An 18,028-nucleotide genomic window follows, 5' to 3' on the forward strand; every position below is an offset into this window, starting at 1 on the left:
CACGGCCATCAATCATCTAGAGTGGGGCGGAGTCGGGAGGCCACGCTCGTCTAGAGGTATGCGGGGGTTGCGTGTGTCGGTGTAAGCCAGGTCCATGTGTACATGTCCACACAGGGGGAGGGCCGGCTGATCAGGAGTTGTACATGACGAATTAGAAGCCCGCAGATGAGGCTTCCATTGTGTTAGTGCCGGGATTCCCATGTTACTTCCTGGAATCTCAGCCCCGCTGTCATAGACGACCACACACCGCCGTGTGCCCCGTGTCTCGGAAGGGCTCATTGTAATCCCTGTCCGGGGAACGTTCCATTGTGACCAGCGGGCGTTGTGATCCATCGAGGAGGAGGAGACGGTGTCGGCGGGGTGAGCCTGAGGACTCAATCATTGGGAGTTCACAAAGTTCCCCGATCACACCTTGATGGTGACATTGAACGGTGACACGCACGGAGGAGTCACGGAGGTGGATCTAGGAAGTGATCGGAGTCCAGCCGATCCAGTGGAAGTCGGAAGGGGTCTCGTATCGGGGGGCCGGGCTACCTGTGAAGGTGGACGATAGCCACAGTGGGGTGCAGACTGTTTGGACTCAGCTCGGGGATGTTCCATTGCATTCCCCTGTGGCGGTGTAACCGTCATGTGGAGTCCGTGGATAAGAGGCATTGCTCACTACTGTCTGTCCCGGAGGAGATCTACAGGTATAGCCGGAGTCTGGAGGAACTTCTACTGGATGCCAACCAGCTGAGAGAGCTGCCCAAGGTGAGCAATGGCGGAGCTCATCTCCTGAGGATCACCATGACACTTCATGTACCTGTGTGTGTGATGTTTCAGATGAAGCTAGATAAACTCTTTAAAGTCTATTTGTAAGCAATGGAACTCCTAGGTACTAGAAGGAGACGATTGTCAGGCGCAAAATCGTGCAAAAACGCGCATTATGTCCCTTCTTCAGTAACTCCCATGGAAGTCCATTGGACCGAAACGCACAGTATTGTCCAAAAAGAATTGCATGTACTTTTCCAAGCTACAGGTAAAACAACACTAAGGTGTGAACAGACACCTTTACAAATAATGGGGTTTCTCATTTTGAGCCTTGTTGCACTTTGACGAAATGGTCAGAAACGGGGGCCCAGTATTGTTGGATAGAGTATGGAAAACTTAAAACCCCTTTTGGGTTATTGTTTTTGAAATCTCTCTCCAGCTGGGGAGATTTTTCTTTACTTCCTGTTTTGGCGGCCCAGCAGGAAATAAGGAAAAGATCCCATCTTAGACAGTGGTCTGGTGGCCGCTGTCAGAGTACAGTGGCAACAGTGGGGGATTCGTCCATCCACCTTGCGTTTATGGACGAATCTGTTATACTTTCTTTGCTGCGGGTTGTACGCATGAAATATAACCGTGTATACCTGTTTTGGTGACAATGGGCACCAGGACAAACAGAGAGGGTGGCTCTCCCATGACGGTAATACAAACGTGAGAGGGTCTGTCCCTTCCCCAATTTTCCAAAAACTTCCATACACTCTAGCTGGAAGAAAGCATACCATTAGGCACTCGGGGCTCATGTACATGACCGGAAATGGCCATAAAGCCCACAGATTGGGTGTATTTGTGTGCCTGGGGGTGTGGCACTGCTGTGTACAAACCAATGGCAGAATGGATAAAGCATCGGCCATAGGGGTACATACATAAACCCCATTGTTTACCCCAATAAACCCCATTTCCTATTGTACCCATACAGAACTCCCAGTACACATGCAAACCCAGTGGTGTATTTTGGTTTTGTGCTGCCCTAGGCAAGACTAAACTCGGGCACCCCCCTTAATCAAAATTTGCCCTACCCCATCTTGTATAGGACATTTTGCGCAACCTGTAAGTCACTGGATACAGCGCACAGATGGTCTCAGGTGGGCTGTGTGGGGTCTCAGGAGAGCTGTGTGGGGTCTCAGGAGAGCTGTGTGGGGTCTATGGTGGGCTGTGCAGGGTTTCAGGAGGACTGTGCAGAGTTCCTTTCCCTGACACATGTGCTGCTTCTCTTACCTGCAGCTCTAGGTGCCATCAGTACCAACAGGATACATTGCAGTCCCTAGCCTGCTTCTGGGACATCCCGCCATCAGATCACATGCTATGGCTAGCCCCGAGCCACCCACTGCTTCTCCTCCACCTCCTGTACAAAGCCAGCTGGACTGCATCTCACTGGGCCCTCTCCTCCAATGGGCAGCTCTCTAATTAGGCAGCTGCACTTCTGGTCTTGCGGCCGCCTAGGTTGCCTCATTAGGCAGCCGCCTGATTCTGTGCTGCCCAGCCTCCGCCCACTGGGCAAGTACCCAGTATGCCCAAAGGCAAGTCCGGCACTATCCGCCTCAATGGTTTTGGGTGGCATTTTCTGCCACCCCCCTGGAAAGTGCAGCCCTAGGCAAATGCCTAGTTTGCCTTGCGGTAGATACACCCCTGTGCAAACCGTGGAAATTGTGTATATACCCATATAGCGCAGTGTTTAAAGTGGACCTTTACACACAAGAAACACACCTTTTTAGAAATGTTTAGTAATGACAATCTACAAACACATACTTCTAGATAACTGCCGGCTTTGTATTCTTTGTATACCTTATTTCTCTTTTCTTCCCCAGTCTTATGACAGTGGCCATGTTTGCTAAGTTTGCCCGATCTGTACGCTGTATGACCATTTCCACCGTGCGCATCAGGGTTTTTAATTATTTTTTTATTAATGTATTTTTATTATTTGGCTCAATGCCACAAGAAAGGTGTAGGAGGGCCACACGCAAGATCCAAAAATACCAGTTTGACTTGTGTGTTGTGCCAGGGATCCATGATAATTGTCGTCAGTGTGTGCTTGTAATCCCCATCAGATTTTTACTCTTCATTATTGTTCCCTACGCCTTTAATTGTTATGTTTGGTTGAGTGCTGACAAAGTTCGGTGACTAGGCCTCTGTAAGGAAAAGGTGAAGTGGTGCTGGAGGGGACAGGAATACCTGTTGAGGGGAATGTCTTCTAGGTGACATGGCTGGTGGCCTATGGCAGGACAGGTACAAGGCCTGCCTCCGCACATTTCCGTGTTCATCATGGACGCCGGGCACTTGCTGCTGTGAGAGGGAGGGAGTAGGGGAGTTTACAGGCTTATTTACTGTTCCCGTATAGCCATCTGTTGTGTGTTTTCTAATCACGGCACTAGCTGACAGAACACGTCCTGTTGGTGTAGTGCAGTTGTGTGTTTTGTACAGTTTCCATTGATAGTTTCTACTAGAATGTTTTCGCAGTCAGCAGTGTGGATTAAACACTGCTCTCAGTTATGTTACATTATTAGGCGCAATCCCTTGTTTACGTGTATGGCTTATACTGGGACTGGACAAATCTCAGGAGCCAGGTTGCCAATGCTCCCTAAATTACAGCTGGTGCCTAACGTTCGAGGTTTTGTTAATGGAGTTGACTCCTGAATTCTAAATTCATCTGTCTGCCCCAGGCTTATGTCCATTTTCACTTGGCTCAAACACAACAAAACATCATTTTTTGTTTTCTTACACATAAACACTATTTCCTCGTATTCCATGAATGCTTTCAGACACTTTTGTGGCAAGAGTAATATGGGAACCAGAGGTTACTTTTTTGAAAGTTTAATTGTGAAAATAGATAGTTGGTACATGGGTTATCACACCTCTTATTAACTGATTTATTAAAGCCTATCTCCAGGAAGAAGAAAAAAAAACTACCCCATGCACTGCAAGGGTTAACTGTTGCTTTTATGTCTAGAAAGGCTGTGTTAAGGACTTGCTTGATCCCCGTTTCCTGAGAATAGGGGCGGCCCGAGGCCAGGTGTCACCCAGAGCGGAGACCGGGTGACTCCCCGCAGTGGCGTCATCGCACACGCGTGGTCATCTGATTGATGCCTGCCGGCAGAGAGAGGAGGGGGCGTTCACCCGGCGGATTGAGGTATGCCGCCGGGTCCCCTCCTCTCCCATGACATTGTCGGGCTCTTGTGACCAAGTGCCTGACTTTTTAGAGGGGGTGACACCAAAATGACCGTCGGCCATTTTGGTGTCACCCCTCAAATGGCGTCACCCGGGTGCGGGCCGCACCCCACTTGTGACACCACTGCCATCTTGCACTGCGGGGGTAGCCCCCAATGCAAAGGTAGTTTTTCTTTTTCTTCTGGCAATAGGCTTTAAATTGATCCAAGGGGGGTTTTAGTCCAGGTGCTCTATGTTCAAACCAGTGGACATACAGTATGTAGGCATGTATCCAAAGTGACAGTTGTTTTCTTTGTGGCCCATGTCTCCTATTTTAAAGAAGAACTATGAGGTGAGTGGAAAGCACTCACCTCATAGTTCTAGCCGACCTGTGACAATGAGACTGTCACAGGTCGGCTCAGTAGATCGGGAGGTGAGCGAACACATACCGGGTTTGCTTGCCTCTCGATCCTGTCACGGCTCACTCGCGCTGACTGGCGGAACGGACGGGGGAGGGTACAGCTGGCTCTGCCTCTAGATAAGCAGAGCCAGCTGTCACTCACGCAGCTGGGCGGATCCCGTCATCTAACTGGGGATCCGCTCCGGCTGCGGCGTCTCAGTATACTGCGAGCTGTAGCTCGCGGTATACTGAGCTTAGGGTAACGGGAGGACGCTAGTTTGTGTCCTCCCGTTACCCTAAGGAGAACTATGGGGAAAAACACTGACCCCATAGTTCTCCTTTTAAAGCAGAGCTCTGGGCAAAACGGTTTTTAACCCTTGCAGTGGGGCTACCCCTGCACTGCAACAGTTAAGTGCATGTGTTTGTCAAGGTGCTAAAAATAAAAAGAGTTATACTCACCTGATCCTTAGAGCGGGCTTGCTGTTAGACTGGTCCCTGGAGCCTCTCTTCCCCATCTGCTGCAGCTGTCTAAGGTCCTGTGGATCATCACGTCCAATACATATTGTATACGAAGTGAGGACGCAGAGGGACATACCATCGCTGCAGGGAGAAATGTGGCCGCTGGCTCTGAGGAATCGGATGAGCATAACTTTTTTATTTTTTATTTTTATTTTAGCACCTAGACAAAAACAAGCACTTAACCCTTGCAGTATGGGGGTAGCCCCACTGCAAGGGTTAAGAACCGTTTTAACCCTTGCAGTATGGGGGTAGCCCCACTGCAAGGGTTAAGAACCGTTTTAACTGGAGTTCTTTAAGCTGACCATACACTATACAATCCAATTTTACAATGTCTGTACACTCTCCTTAGTTGATTGTACAATCTCCTTTAAATCTACTATTAGATCATATAGTGCAGTGATGGTCAACTTTCTTGATACGCCTCAAGTGCGTTCCCTGACATGACCAAGGGCCGCACATAATAAGTGAATGTGTTGCTACTTAAAAAGCTGTTAGAGACTACAGACATGTAACAGGAGATGGTCAAAGACTGCCGGCATGCTACAAGAAATGGTCAGAAAAAGCAATCTCAATACAAATATTGTTAAACTAAACGTGAGATTGTAGTCCATCACGGGAGCAAGCTTGGTGTGGTGACTACTTTACAACACACGCAGGCACCATGGGGACATAAGTAGCCACCCTCCAGAAGGAAGGACAGTGTCGGCATGAATACAGAGATGAGTTGAGGATCTACAGCTGATGGATACACAAATAAGATACATTTTAATAGCTAAGGTACTTTAATACAGTTTTAACCCCTTCATGACTGAGGCCCTTTTTTTTAATTTTTTGCACCCATGTTATATTCCACATTTTAGGCCTGAAAATGACTTAAAACCCCCCAACATTATATATTTTCTGAATGCCAAGACCCTATAGAATAAAATGGTGGTAGTTGCAAATTTTTATGTTGCGCAATATTAGCGCAACTCCTTATTAAACCCCAACATTTAGTGAAAAATTTAATTTAATGCCCCAAAACACAACAAAATACCAATTGTGTGAATGACATATAAAAGATGAGGTTACAACAAGTAAAACGATACCCAACATGCATAGGTTACAAATTGCGTGCGTCCGTGAAACGGCGAAAAACTGCAGTACCCCAAAAAGTCAATAGAAGACGCTTTATGAACAGAAATCTCCCAAGTTGGATACAGGTGGCAAAAAAAAAAAAGTATAGGCTTCAATTCTACTTTTAAAGTGACTTTCTATTTTATCCTAATTGAGTTCTAAGATTTAATAGTTCTGTGCAGTGATTTCATTATAAACGGGTTGCCTACTGTGGATATACAAAGTGACGTTAACAAGACTCACAATAACGAGAAATTGTTTTAGGAGGTTATGATATGTCATCGGTTCTATTGTTAACAATTTGACATTCCAAGAGGAGAAATGTTGTCCCTGTAAACATGTCGGATCCTTATTACTGTATGTCTTTCCAGGTTGACCAGACACCACTTTCAGCTGAACTGTTTATATACTTTGACTCAAATGTCATGAACAAGAATGACATAGTTCTTGGTAAACAAGCAATGGTCGCAGGTGTTTTTGAAGCCACATTTTCAGGGGATTTTCCAGCATGGCTGATCATGTGATCCTTTCAACCAGCGTGCAATAGGGGTGAGACATGTTCTGGTTGGAGATTAAGTCATGGCCCCAGCGGACATGGTGTGAATATTGGTGCTTTCTAGAGCTGCAGCTAACGATTATTTTCAAAATCGATTAGTTAGCCAATTTATTAAGTTCGATTAATCGGATAAAAAATAAAATACATTTAAAAAAATGGCTCCAGTGATGGGACTACTGGTTTGTATTGAGATTGTAGTCCAGGGGTAGCCAAACTCCGGCCCTAGAGCTGTGGTGAACTACAAATCCGATGATGCATCTCTCTCTGGGAGTCATGTCTGTAGCTTTGAGAATCTTGCAATGCCACATGGGATTTGTAGTTCCATCACAGCTGGAGGCCGGAGTTTGGCTACCCCCGTTGTAGTCCATCACAGGAGCAAGCTTGGAGCGGGGGAAGTAAAAAAAGAAAAAAAAGTGTGGTGTGCTATATAGTGAAATGAAAAGTGTAAAATTATACAGCAACGAATGCAGAATGGCACCGGCTATAGAGGAATACAACAAATCCCAGCAATTGTACATTATAGCTGGCGGTATTTTGCATTGCGCTATATAATGTACTATTGCACGGCGGGGAGGAGGTGTGGAGTTTGGATGCGGGTCTGGTAGCGCCGAGCGTGAGGTGGGGAGGAGGTGCGGCGCGCAGCTTGTTTGGAGCTGTGAACAGGGCCAACTAATCAGAGGCCGATTAATCGATGATTGAAAAAGTTGACAACTTTTTTTCAATCATCGATTATGTCGATTAGTTGTTGCAGCCCTAGTGCTTTCTGTTAAAAGATCTTTGTATGACTGGCCTAAAACAAACTACACAATATTTCTCCAAGGTTGAGCTTATAAAGTTGCCCATACACTGTTAGAATTTGGTCAAAATAATTCGGCAGAGCATTCCATCTTCCTTGAGTCAACTAATTTTCGTTTGAAAGCCCTTTAAATTTCATCCAGACCTATTACTGGAATAGAATCCCAGAAATGTTGAACAGGTTTCTTTTGTGCCTTGCATGTGCACGATACAAAATGTTTTTTTTTTTTCCCCCCAAACAGAAATTATTTATGCGGTTACAATTTTGTTAATTCCGACAAGAAGCCATAACAATTTTCCACCCTGCTTCTTCAATTTTCCTCGGTACTACGGTCAAAAATGGTTAAACCCCACTAATGAATATTTCCTAACAAAATTCTACTGGTGGATGGCCAGCTTGACGGCTTGTTCTCACCATCTCCAGACTAGATCTGGATACGTTTATGCACATGTGTGTATGCTTTTTGATGGGTTCCAGTCAATTTTTTTTGTTTTTTTTGTTTTTGCTTGGGTTTTCAGTGTGTTCTGGTGTGGGTGCATGCATTTTTGTGTGTTCCAGTGCAGGAAAAATGCAGCTTGTTGTACTTTTTTAAAAAGCTCTGGAACTGAACGCACTGGTGTAAACTAACCTCATTTACAACCATTTGGAATTGCTGTGTGTACGTTTTTGGCGCAGATTAAGAAAAAAATGTTCTGGTCTGGAGATGGCATGAACAGGCCCTTACACTTGACTACGTGTGGGATCATTCTATGATAACTACTACTAATGGTTTGGAAGGGCTTCTTGCTTGGCTCATGAATGAACTTGTTCTAGGTAATCAAGCAGCCTGAAACCTACAGCTGGTATGTATATTATCTGGAGTCATTTCTTCAAATTCTTCAGCTCTTTTGCTTTCCATGTTTGTTGTAGGAATCTGAATAGATGGCCATTTTTCCTCCTGAGTGCAAATAGCATTGTATTCAACTTTGCTACAAGTTGCAATATTGGCAACACTTGCAGTAGAGGCACTGACCACTCTACAACTTGCATTATGCATAGGGGTGAACTGAGGTTATCATACACACTCCAAGAAAAGCAGTCTCTCATCCCAGTGCATTGAACTTCATCTGGATTATGATGATAAAGTATCCATATGTAGATACTCTGAATTACAATGATAAATTAAGGAAGTATCCATATGTAGGTCAGGGCTGGACAAATCCCAGCAGCCAGGCGGCTAATGCTCCTTACGTCGGGCATACACGCTTCTATGTTCTAGAAAATGGGACAGTTTCCTCCATCAACATTTCTGAGCATTGATTGAGAAATTACCAATTTGACATTCCAAGAGGAGAAATGTTGCCCCTGTAAACATGTCAGATCCCTATTACTGTATGTCTTTCCAGGTTGACCAGACACCACTTTTATCTGAACTGTTTATATACTTTGTTGACTCAAATGCCATGAACAAGAATGACATAGTTCTTGGTAAACAAGCAATGGCCGCAGATATTTTTGAAGCCTATTTTTCAGGGGATTTTCCAGCATGGCTGATCATGTGATCCTTTCAACAAGAATGCAGTAGGGGTGAGACATGTTCTGGTCGGATATGAAAGTCACGGCCCCAGCGGACATGGTGTAAATATTGGTGCTTTCTGTTAAAAGATATTTGTATGGCTGGCCTAGAACAAACTACACTGCTGTTTCCTGCATTGCTGTTTCCTTCAAATGCAGCCATTGGCCGCCGGCCGCTGTCAGGATACCCAAACAGAGTTGGCTGCTAGCTCTATTCGTCCGACAATTTTTCGTCATGCTCCGTCGATCAGCTGATCGAGGGATGCTGATCGGATAGGTGCAGACAGAGAAACGCATATTTCCAAAAAAAATTTTCCGAAAAAAAATCCTGTTGGGTCCTTGACTGGACAGACTGGTTCCTGAATTCTGTGTCTACCCCTAATGTAGATATTCTGGCCCACTGCATCCAGGCATAGATGAGTAGATCTCCTTAATAATGATAGGCGATGAGATCTGACTCTTGTCCTCGGGAGCATGGCACAACCAAGTCACCAGGACATTTTACCCCAATATCTAAGGGAATCCCATTTACATTTTCATGTGCAGTTTTTACAGTAGTCCTAATTAAATGTAATATGTTATCGTTCCATTTCAGTCAGTGGCCAAACACAATTAATCATAGTCTAAACATGTATGTCAAGCCAAAAACCCCAAAACCTTTTTTTTTTTCCTTGAGTTAGAATTGGTGGGAAAGGAATAGATCTCCAGACAGGTTCATACTGCTAGCTTAGGCTATGTTGGAGAGATTTGCCCTCATTTCCTGTCCTGCTGATTGGACCACACATGAAGTAAGGGAATATCTGCAACAGGGACACAGAGAGGAATACAAATCTGACAGGGCTTCTAGCCTTCCCATACAATACTGAGAAAAGTACTTTTGTTTCTGTCCATGTTGCTGTTTGGATGGTTTCACTCCATTCCTGTCTGGAAAACCCAACAGGGGATCTGACCCCACCTAACTCTATATAAAACGAAGAAAACAAGTTTTGGCTGCATTAGGGATGCACCGATACTGGTTTTTCTAGACCGAGTAGCGATACTTTTCCTCAAGTACACGCTAATACCAATTACCTAGATATAGATATCTATAGATATAGATAGATATCTCTATCTCATATATATATATATATATATATATTCTCGGCAAAGCAGAATACCATCAGCTATAGAGGACTCCAAATCCCAGCAATACATTATGCAGCAATCCCAGAAACAGTAGACAATTTTTCTAAAGTAGCTGTGGAGTTCAGGTGTGTGGAGGGTCCCAGGAAGGGGATATGTGCGGGCAGGTAGAAGCGTTGCAAACAGGCGCTGTGTGGTTTCTAAGACTGCTAGCAAGCTAGAACTTGCTGGTATGTTATGTGCATGTACAGGGCTCTAAAAATCCACTATGACGAGAGGACGGTGGAGCCCGACGAGCAGCTTCCCAGCCGGCCGTTGTAATTACACGGCCGGCCGGGAGCTTTACATTCAAGCGATCGGGCATTTCTAGAGACGCTCGATCGCTTGTATTAGCAGCTGTCACTGCCGGTCCCGCTGTGCCCGATGCGGCCGGGACCGGCACGGCTCTGTGACAGGAGATCAAAGGGAGTTCAGTGTATGAACTCCCTTTTGATCTCCTCTCAGTCCCCGAATGCAGGAAGTGATGTAGATTACATAACTTCATGCATTCAGTGTCACACTCCAGCTACAGAAGCTGATGAAGCAGATCTCTGCTTCATCAGCTTCTCTGGGGGTCCCTAGGTGACGTTAGGGGTCTTGGAGACTCCTGACGCCTCCATAAAGAGGACCTGTCATGTAAATTGGCTATTACATAGGACGCTTCTTAACCCCCCATGTAATAGCAATAAAGCTGTGTGTAAAAAAAAAAATAATAAAATGAAAGAATCATAAAAAAATAAATTTTTGTTTAAGTTCCCGCCTCCCACATGCACACGCAGATATGCGTCGGGTGCGCCTACATGCGAAAACGACGATTGCGCCTATTGTGCCGCACATGTTAAATATCGCCGCAAACGTCGGAGTGTGAGCAATAATTTTAGAGCCATTAATCACTGATAATACTAAACTGATGAGCAGTATAAGCGTATTAATCGTCGCATATGGGCGCTTTAAGCGATTTTTGCGGGTGCACGCAATTTTAAGGCTTGGCATGTTTGGTGTCTATTTACCCGCCGTGACCCCAAATTCTATGTTTTACTAAAAATATGGGTAAGAATAAATGTTTATAACATAACATAGGGAAACTTTTTTTTTTTTAATTTACATTTATGGTACTTTTTTCATTATAGAGTAAAAAAAAATAACCCCCCCAGTGTTGATTTATATACCTCCAAAAGAAAGCTCTATCTGTCCCCAAACTTTTTTAACATAAATTGCAAGGCTATAGTCCGGTCATGCTGACTGGTGACATTTTTGACTGACTGGTGAGACAACATCAAATTTTTCAAGCCATGTGCATGTAGGTGCCTAAGCAATCCTGTGCCTACAGCCTCACAGCTATATTTTTGTAGTGTGAGATCTAAGGCACCGCTGCCTCCTACTGCTAATCTCAGGAGATTTACAGTGAGATCTGGTGAGGTCACTACTGTGCTGCCACTGTTCTCCTTGATGGAGGCTCTGACATGAGGAAGGAAAGTCCTACCTCTACTAAGATGGCTGTCTTTACACAGAGACACAGATGGGTGAATAAAGCTGTTTAATGTTGGCTGTTCTTGGTTGCAAGTGACCTATTCTGCAATGGAATTGGTCATTCACTGTGATCAACAAGGCATTAAAAGTCAATAATGGGGACAAGATCCATACTGGCAGCTAGTCCCTTGCCCACTTTTTTGGGAATAACTCTTCCATACATTGGCATTATAATATGAATATTATTAGTATTGTACTACTGTGTGCATGTGCCAGTGAGCAACAAGTTTCTCAAAATGTCTTTACTTCCTGCATAAGATTAAGGGCAGCTACAAAGTTCAAGTGGAATGGAGGGAATGGTTTAATAAGTAACAGTTGTAATACATTTCAAACTGTGTGTTCTACTTAGGTTGCCTTGCCCTTTCCTTCATATTTTTGACAGTTGGCATCTAGGGACCTTTTCCTTCTTTGCTCCACGCACCTTGGATTTCCTTTTTCGGTACCTTGAGTAGATAACAGCCATGACTGGATGAAGCTTCCTCTACATGAGCAGCTTGGAGCTGTTTAACACTCACTATGCTTTTTTGCAGGCGACCTAGTCTGCAATGGAATAAGCTATTCACCGTGACCAACACTTAGGAGGCGCCAAGTGCCTAATGACGCAGGGATTGATACAAGCGGCATATGAGAACTTCATTCTTCTGCCAGTGCAGCCCTTGTTTCACCACATCTTCCATCCCAGCTGTTCCATAGCATAACACACTTGAGTTAAAGGAGAACTATGAGGGGAGTGCTTTTCACTCACCTCATAGTTCTAGCCGACCTGTGACAATGAGACTGTCACAGGTCGGCTCAGTAGATCGAGAAGTGAGCGAACACATACCGGCGTTCGCTCACCTCCCGATCCTGTCACAGCTCTCTGCCGTGACAGGGGAGGGGCTGGATTCCCCCCTCACCGCTTCGATCCGCCAGCGCTGACTGGCGGATGGGACGGGGGAGGGGGCGTGTATAGCTGGCTTTGCTTCTAGATGGGCAGAGCCAGCTGTCACGCAGCTGGGCAGATCCAGACATAATTGTCGGGATCCACTTCAGCTGCGGCGTCTCCGTATACCGCGAGCAGTAGCTTGCGGTGTACTGTGGCGTCTCAGTATACCGCGAGCTGTAGCTCGCGGTATACTGAGCTTAGTGTGACGGGAGGATGCTAGTTTGTGTCCTCCCGTTACCCTAAGGAGAACTATGGGGAAAATCCTTAACCCCATAGTTCTCCTTTTAATATGCCTATGTATGTCCTTATTCATAAACTTTGCATGTATACCTGTTGTATCTTGGAATATTTAAGATTTCAAAGCCTTGATGGGTAACATTATGCCCCTGTGATTTGGTAAGCAGCAGTTGTTTGTGTTAGCAACCACGCTTGTCATGATTCTGCCTTTTCACATGAGCCCTCAATGTTAGGATCATTTTTCGGTTTAGCCATATATGTGTGTTTCCAGGGGATTTGAGAAGGCCTAGTGGTCTGCCTCCATGGCTGGAAGATGATCGCGTCTAGTGAAGTGTTGAGTAAATGCTGTGATCTTCTAACGGTGCATACCAACATGTTGCATCATTTTCCCATCTATTGGCTTGACAAATCTCAGGAGTCAGATCGTCAATGCTAGGTAAAGATTACAGCTGGCACCTAATTTTGGAGGTCTTTAGTTGTCAATAGAGCTGACTCCTAATCCTGCTAGATCCTGGATTGGACAGACTGGTTCCAGAACTCCTTTTAATTTGTCCACCCCTGATTTACACTACTCATCAGACATGCTGCCAAATCTGACCAGATTGGTTGAGTTTATTGTTGTGTTTGTGGCATTTTACATCAAACAGCCTGCACATTACACGTATGACTTTTCAGTGGCTTAGTAGATGAAGTAATTATCCTCTTGTTTGTATAGGGAGTTCACAAGCTTAATAGCACTTCTAAGTATAAAAGAGGGAAGGTCCTTCTCTGAATGGATTTTTTTTTAATATGTACTTTGTTAACGGATTATGATTAACAGAACTGTGCAGGTTGGCTGTTTTTTATTTATTTATGCTTTTGTACCTCTGGTCATATAGAATGTCCTGTGGTGCATAATCTGTAAATCAGAATTGAGGTGGTGTCAGATAAACAGTGTGGATGAGTTGAAACCTTTTGAGATATAATGAATCATGAGTCTTATCTGGTCAGATAAAACTTTTTATAGATGTTAGGCAATGTGTCAATAGTGATAAATGGTCAAACATGAAGTAGTAGATATTGTGGCACATAGCTCCGGGGTTTCGGAAGCTTTCTTAGATATAAAACTACAAAATAGCACACATCATATCTGCCAACATGTTTCAGCCACTCCCGGCCTTTATCATAGCTATAATTAAAGTGGACCTTTACCCCCTTTCACTAAAAATCACATCAGCATGCAGCTCTGCATGCTGATATAAAATCATCTTATGTTCATTAGTTAAACTTGTTTTTCATTTACTTACAAATAGAGTTCATCTACTTCCTGGTTCAGTTCTGGCAAAATGATGTAAGTGACAAAGTTTTGCATCTTGGGAACGTTACATCAGCAAAGCATTGCTGGGAAATCTCATCTGTAATCTGAGATCTCAGGGAAAGGCATTTTCTTTCCCTAAAATCATGTGCATGGTCACATGTCTAGTCACATGTGCCAGATTTTCAGGAAGTAATCGGAGAGCTAGTAATCTGCCCTCAGTGAACATGGCCACTGCCAGAAGACTGGGGAGGAAAAGAGAAGGTATCCAAAGAATACAAAGCCAGCAATTATCTAGAAGTATGTGTTTGTAGATTGTCATTACTAAACATTTCTAAAGGTGTGTGTGTGTGTGTGTGTGTGGTTATTTTAAAGATATGGGTAAAGGACCACTTTAACCAGTTGACATCCGCGGTGTTAAACCCCCTTCCCATCCAGGCCATTTTTCAGTATTCAGCGCTGCGGTACTTTAACTGACATTTATTCCGTCATGCAGCGCTGTACTGAAATGAATTTTATACCCTTTTTTGGGGACAGATAGAGCTTTCTTTTGGTGGTATTTATTCACCACTGGGGGTTTTATTTTTTACTATATTAAGGAAAAATTACCGAAATGTAAAAAAAAAAAAGCAGTTTCCCCTATATTAAATGATAAAACATTTATTATTACCCAATTTTTTGGTAAAATATAAAAGATGGGGTCACGTCGGGTAAAAAGACACTAAACATGTCAAGCCTTAAAATTGCGTGCGCGCGCGAAACCTCAAAAAACGATAATACCCAAAATTGGCCCTAGGCGACGCTTTAAAAGCTGTTACCGCTCATCAGTTTAGTGTTATCAGTGATTGATGGCCCTAAAATGATTGCTCTCACTGCGACGTTCGCGGCGATATGTAACATGTGTAGCGCAATTGTAATTTTTGCGCGCTGGGGCACCGGACGCGTATTTACGTTTATAGGCGCGTAAACGTGGGGGTGGGGGAGTTAAACATTTTGGGGGGGTTTTTTCCCCTTTTTTTATATGTGGCTTTTATTTTATTTTATTTTTTTATGTGTTACTTTTCTTTTTTTTTATTTATATTTTTTTTTTTGCACTTATTGTTATTGCTATTATATAGGGGGATAACAACCCCCTATATAATAGCAAAGGCACACTGACAGGTCCTCTTTATGGAGATATTAGGGGTCTCTAGGACCCCTAATATCACCTATGGACCCCAAAAGAAGCTGATAAAGCAGAGATCTGCTTTATCAGCTTCTTCTCTCTCCAGATGACTGACAGGTGAATGCGGAAGTGATGTAACACACATCACTTCTGCATTCACAGCCCGGACGGGGATCAGCAAGGAGCTGATCTCCCGTCCTCCTCCTCCTGACGCCCTCGGAGCCGGTCCCGGGATCCAAGATGGGGCAGCGGATCCCGGGAATCAAGGTGAGGGGTCAGGGGGAAAAAAAAAAAAGAACCGGAAGTGCCGACCGGGCGCGGGGGGGGTGGTGCCGCGAACGAGCACATATAGGCGATCGGCGGGCTATGGACCCGCTGATCGCCTATATGTGAAACACCCGGTAACGGGTGTGTGCATTGATCGGGTCTTTTCTGCCCGTGCGTGCCCGCTAGGGGGCGCGCGCGAGCAGAAAAAAATTGCCGTCTGGAGACGGCAACCCGCAGATGCAGCAGTGCCGTCCGTCCGTTTTTTTACTACGGGCGGACGGCAAGAGGTTAAGGCCAGGAGTGGGTGAAACGTGTTAGTGGCTACAATATGTGCTATTCTGTAATTCTAGATCTAAGAAAGCCTTGCGACATCATGTTCACAGTGTGATGTGAACGGATTCCTTGTCGGGCACCAGCAATCTAAGGGCTTGTTCACACCGAATGCGGTGCGTTCCAGAGTGGTAGCTGCTGGAACGCACCACAAGCCCTCACAAAACTGAATTCCCCTCCCAGAACGCAGGGGGAAGTTTTGTGAGGGATTGGGGTGCGTCCCATCAGCTTCCGCTCTGGAACGCACCACGTTCGGTGTGAACAAGCCCTGAGCATTCTATTGCGCGTGGCGGTAGAGTAGGCTCTGTGTGTATAAATGGTCTAACACATGAGTTTTCTTTAACATTTTAGCCATGCACATGGACACTCGCACTACAAATTTAGCATATTACTGTATTTATTGCAGGAACCTCAGCTGTTGCATATTGTTAGTTCTGTGATCTGTGGTAACACAGATAATCTAGTATCTGGTATACACCTAGGTATGTGTGTGTGCGTGGAATAACCAGTTTCCTGTATCTTTCCTGTGGAATCTCCTCTAGCACGAAGTTCTTCCTGAACAATAACACTTTACTTTGTGGAATGCTGTTTTTCTCTACTGTTTAACAGGTTATGACATGGTGTGCTTCAGCCCACAGCCTATTGTGAGAATCATACAGGAACTGTTAACTTTTCTTACAGAGAGCACAATCTGTATAGGTTTGAAAGTCTGATCCTGACACTTTTTTCGTCGTATAAAAACACTAAAATAATTGGTACATAATTAGTTCAGTGTTGCTATTGTCTCTAAGCTGGCCATTTTTCCCCTTTTTGTTGTCGTATAAAAACAGTGAAACAATTGGTACATAATAAGTTCAGTGTTGCTATTGTCTCCAAGCTGGCCATTTGATTTCCTTTTTGTTGTTGTATAAAAACAGTAAAATAATTGGTACATAATAAGTTGTGTTGCAATTCACTCTAAGCTGGCCATATACTTTACAATCTGATTGTACAAATTAATTTATATGCAGGACCACTTTTTAGCATGTGAACTGATTTTCTTCCCAGTACAAGGGAATGTGAATTGAAAAGCAGCTCTAACCTGCATATAGTTCTGCTGCTGATTCAAGTCCAGAGAGAGTGACATTGACAGCCTGGGTTCCCTGGAAGTGGTTGAAATAAGATGGGCATTATTCAGCTTGAAAGAGGTCTAGATTTTGCCTAAAATATGAGGAGTGAAGACATTTCTTGACGAGTCTGATTTCTGTTTTGTGATATTTTTTTTTGGCTTACAATTTCGGCCAGATTTATAATGACTGAATCTGCAGCATTTTTGGACCGGTACATCTTTCTAGGTTAGATTTATAAGATCCAGCTGTATACTACATATATACACTGGTCTAATTTTAAGGCTTGACATGTTTGGTATCTATTTACCCGACGTGACCCCCCCATCTTTTATATTTTACCAAAAATATTTGGTATTTGTTTCTGTGCACTAAATTTCATTTTAAAGTATTTTATCTTAAAAATACTGGTTTATAAATACCCTGCGACATAAAAATTGCAACTGCAATTTTTTTTATTCTACAGGGCCTCTGCTTTCAGAAAATATATCAATATTTGGGTGATCTGAGTTTTTTTTTTTCTACCCAAACCCAAATGCTGTCCTATGATGGGACATGTTCATTCTCCCTGTTCATAGACGCTTGATGTTGAGGAGTGGCGACAGAGCGTAGGCCAGAAGAAGGTGAGTATAAGAGGATTTGGGTTGGGGGTTCCTCTGCAGAGCCACTGTTACTTTATCCTGCATGGGCACAGTGACGGTGTCTTAGTAACCTGGTGCCCTGAAGCCAAAGACAGACAACTGATTATCATGTTTAGAAAGAGGTTTGCAGTGGCAGCCTACATGTTTCTTATAAAGCCCAACTCTGGGCAAATTTATAAAACAAAGTCCCCCAGCATGTGTTTGCTCCAGCTGTTTCCTTTTTGCCACTAGATGTCCTCTGCAGCTTGTCTTCCCAGCACTTTTGAACCCAGAAGACTGAGGACATACTGCGAGTACAGTGCATCATGGACTCGTCCCCTAGGGGATGTCAACTCAGTACCCTGTATTCTTATACGATGATGCAGAAAGTGGTGCTGACATCACTATTTCAGCCCCGCTTTCTGCATTATGGAGAACCATTGAATTTGAGGACCCTGGATGTCTCGTGACCAACCTGAAGACATCTGGGAAAGGTAAGTATGA

At 44.2% G+C, this 18,028-nt stretch overlaps 1 protein-coding gene across 1 annotated transcript in view; it reads left to right on the forward strand.

Moving 5' to 3' along the window:
• Positions 1-360: 360 nt before the first annotated feature.
• Positions 361-18,028, forward strand: part of LRRC1 (leucine rich repeat containing 1) — a 124,086-nt gene continuing 106,418 nt past the window's right edge. Inside the window, exons 1-2 of the mRNA XM_018558871.1 lie at positions 361-483; positions 563-750. Coding sequence (XP_018414373.1) covers positions 592-750 — 159 coding nt within the window. The 5' untranslated portion in view covers positions 361-483; positions 563-591. The remainder of the gene's footprint in view (positions 484-562; positions 751-18,028) is intronic.

Source organism: Nanorana parkeri, unplaced genomic scaffold (genome assembly GCF_000935625.1).
Source record: "Nanorana parkeri isolate BGI_ZX_2015 unplaced genomic scaffold, ASM93562v1 scaffold364, whole genome shotgun sequence".
NCBI classification, from domain to species: Eukaryota; Metazoa; Chordata; class Amphibia; order Anura; family Dicroglossidae; genus Nanorana; species Nanorana parkeri.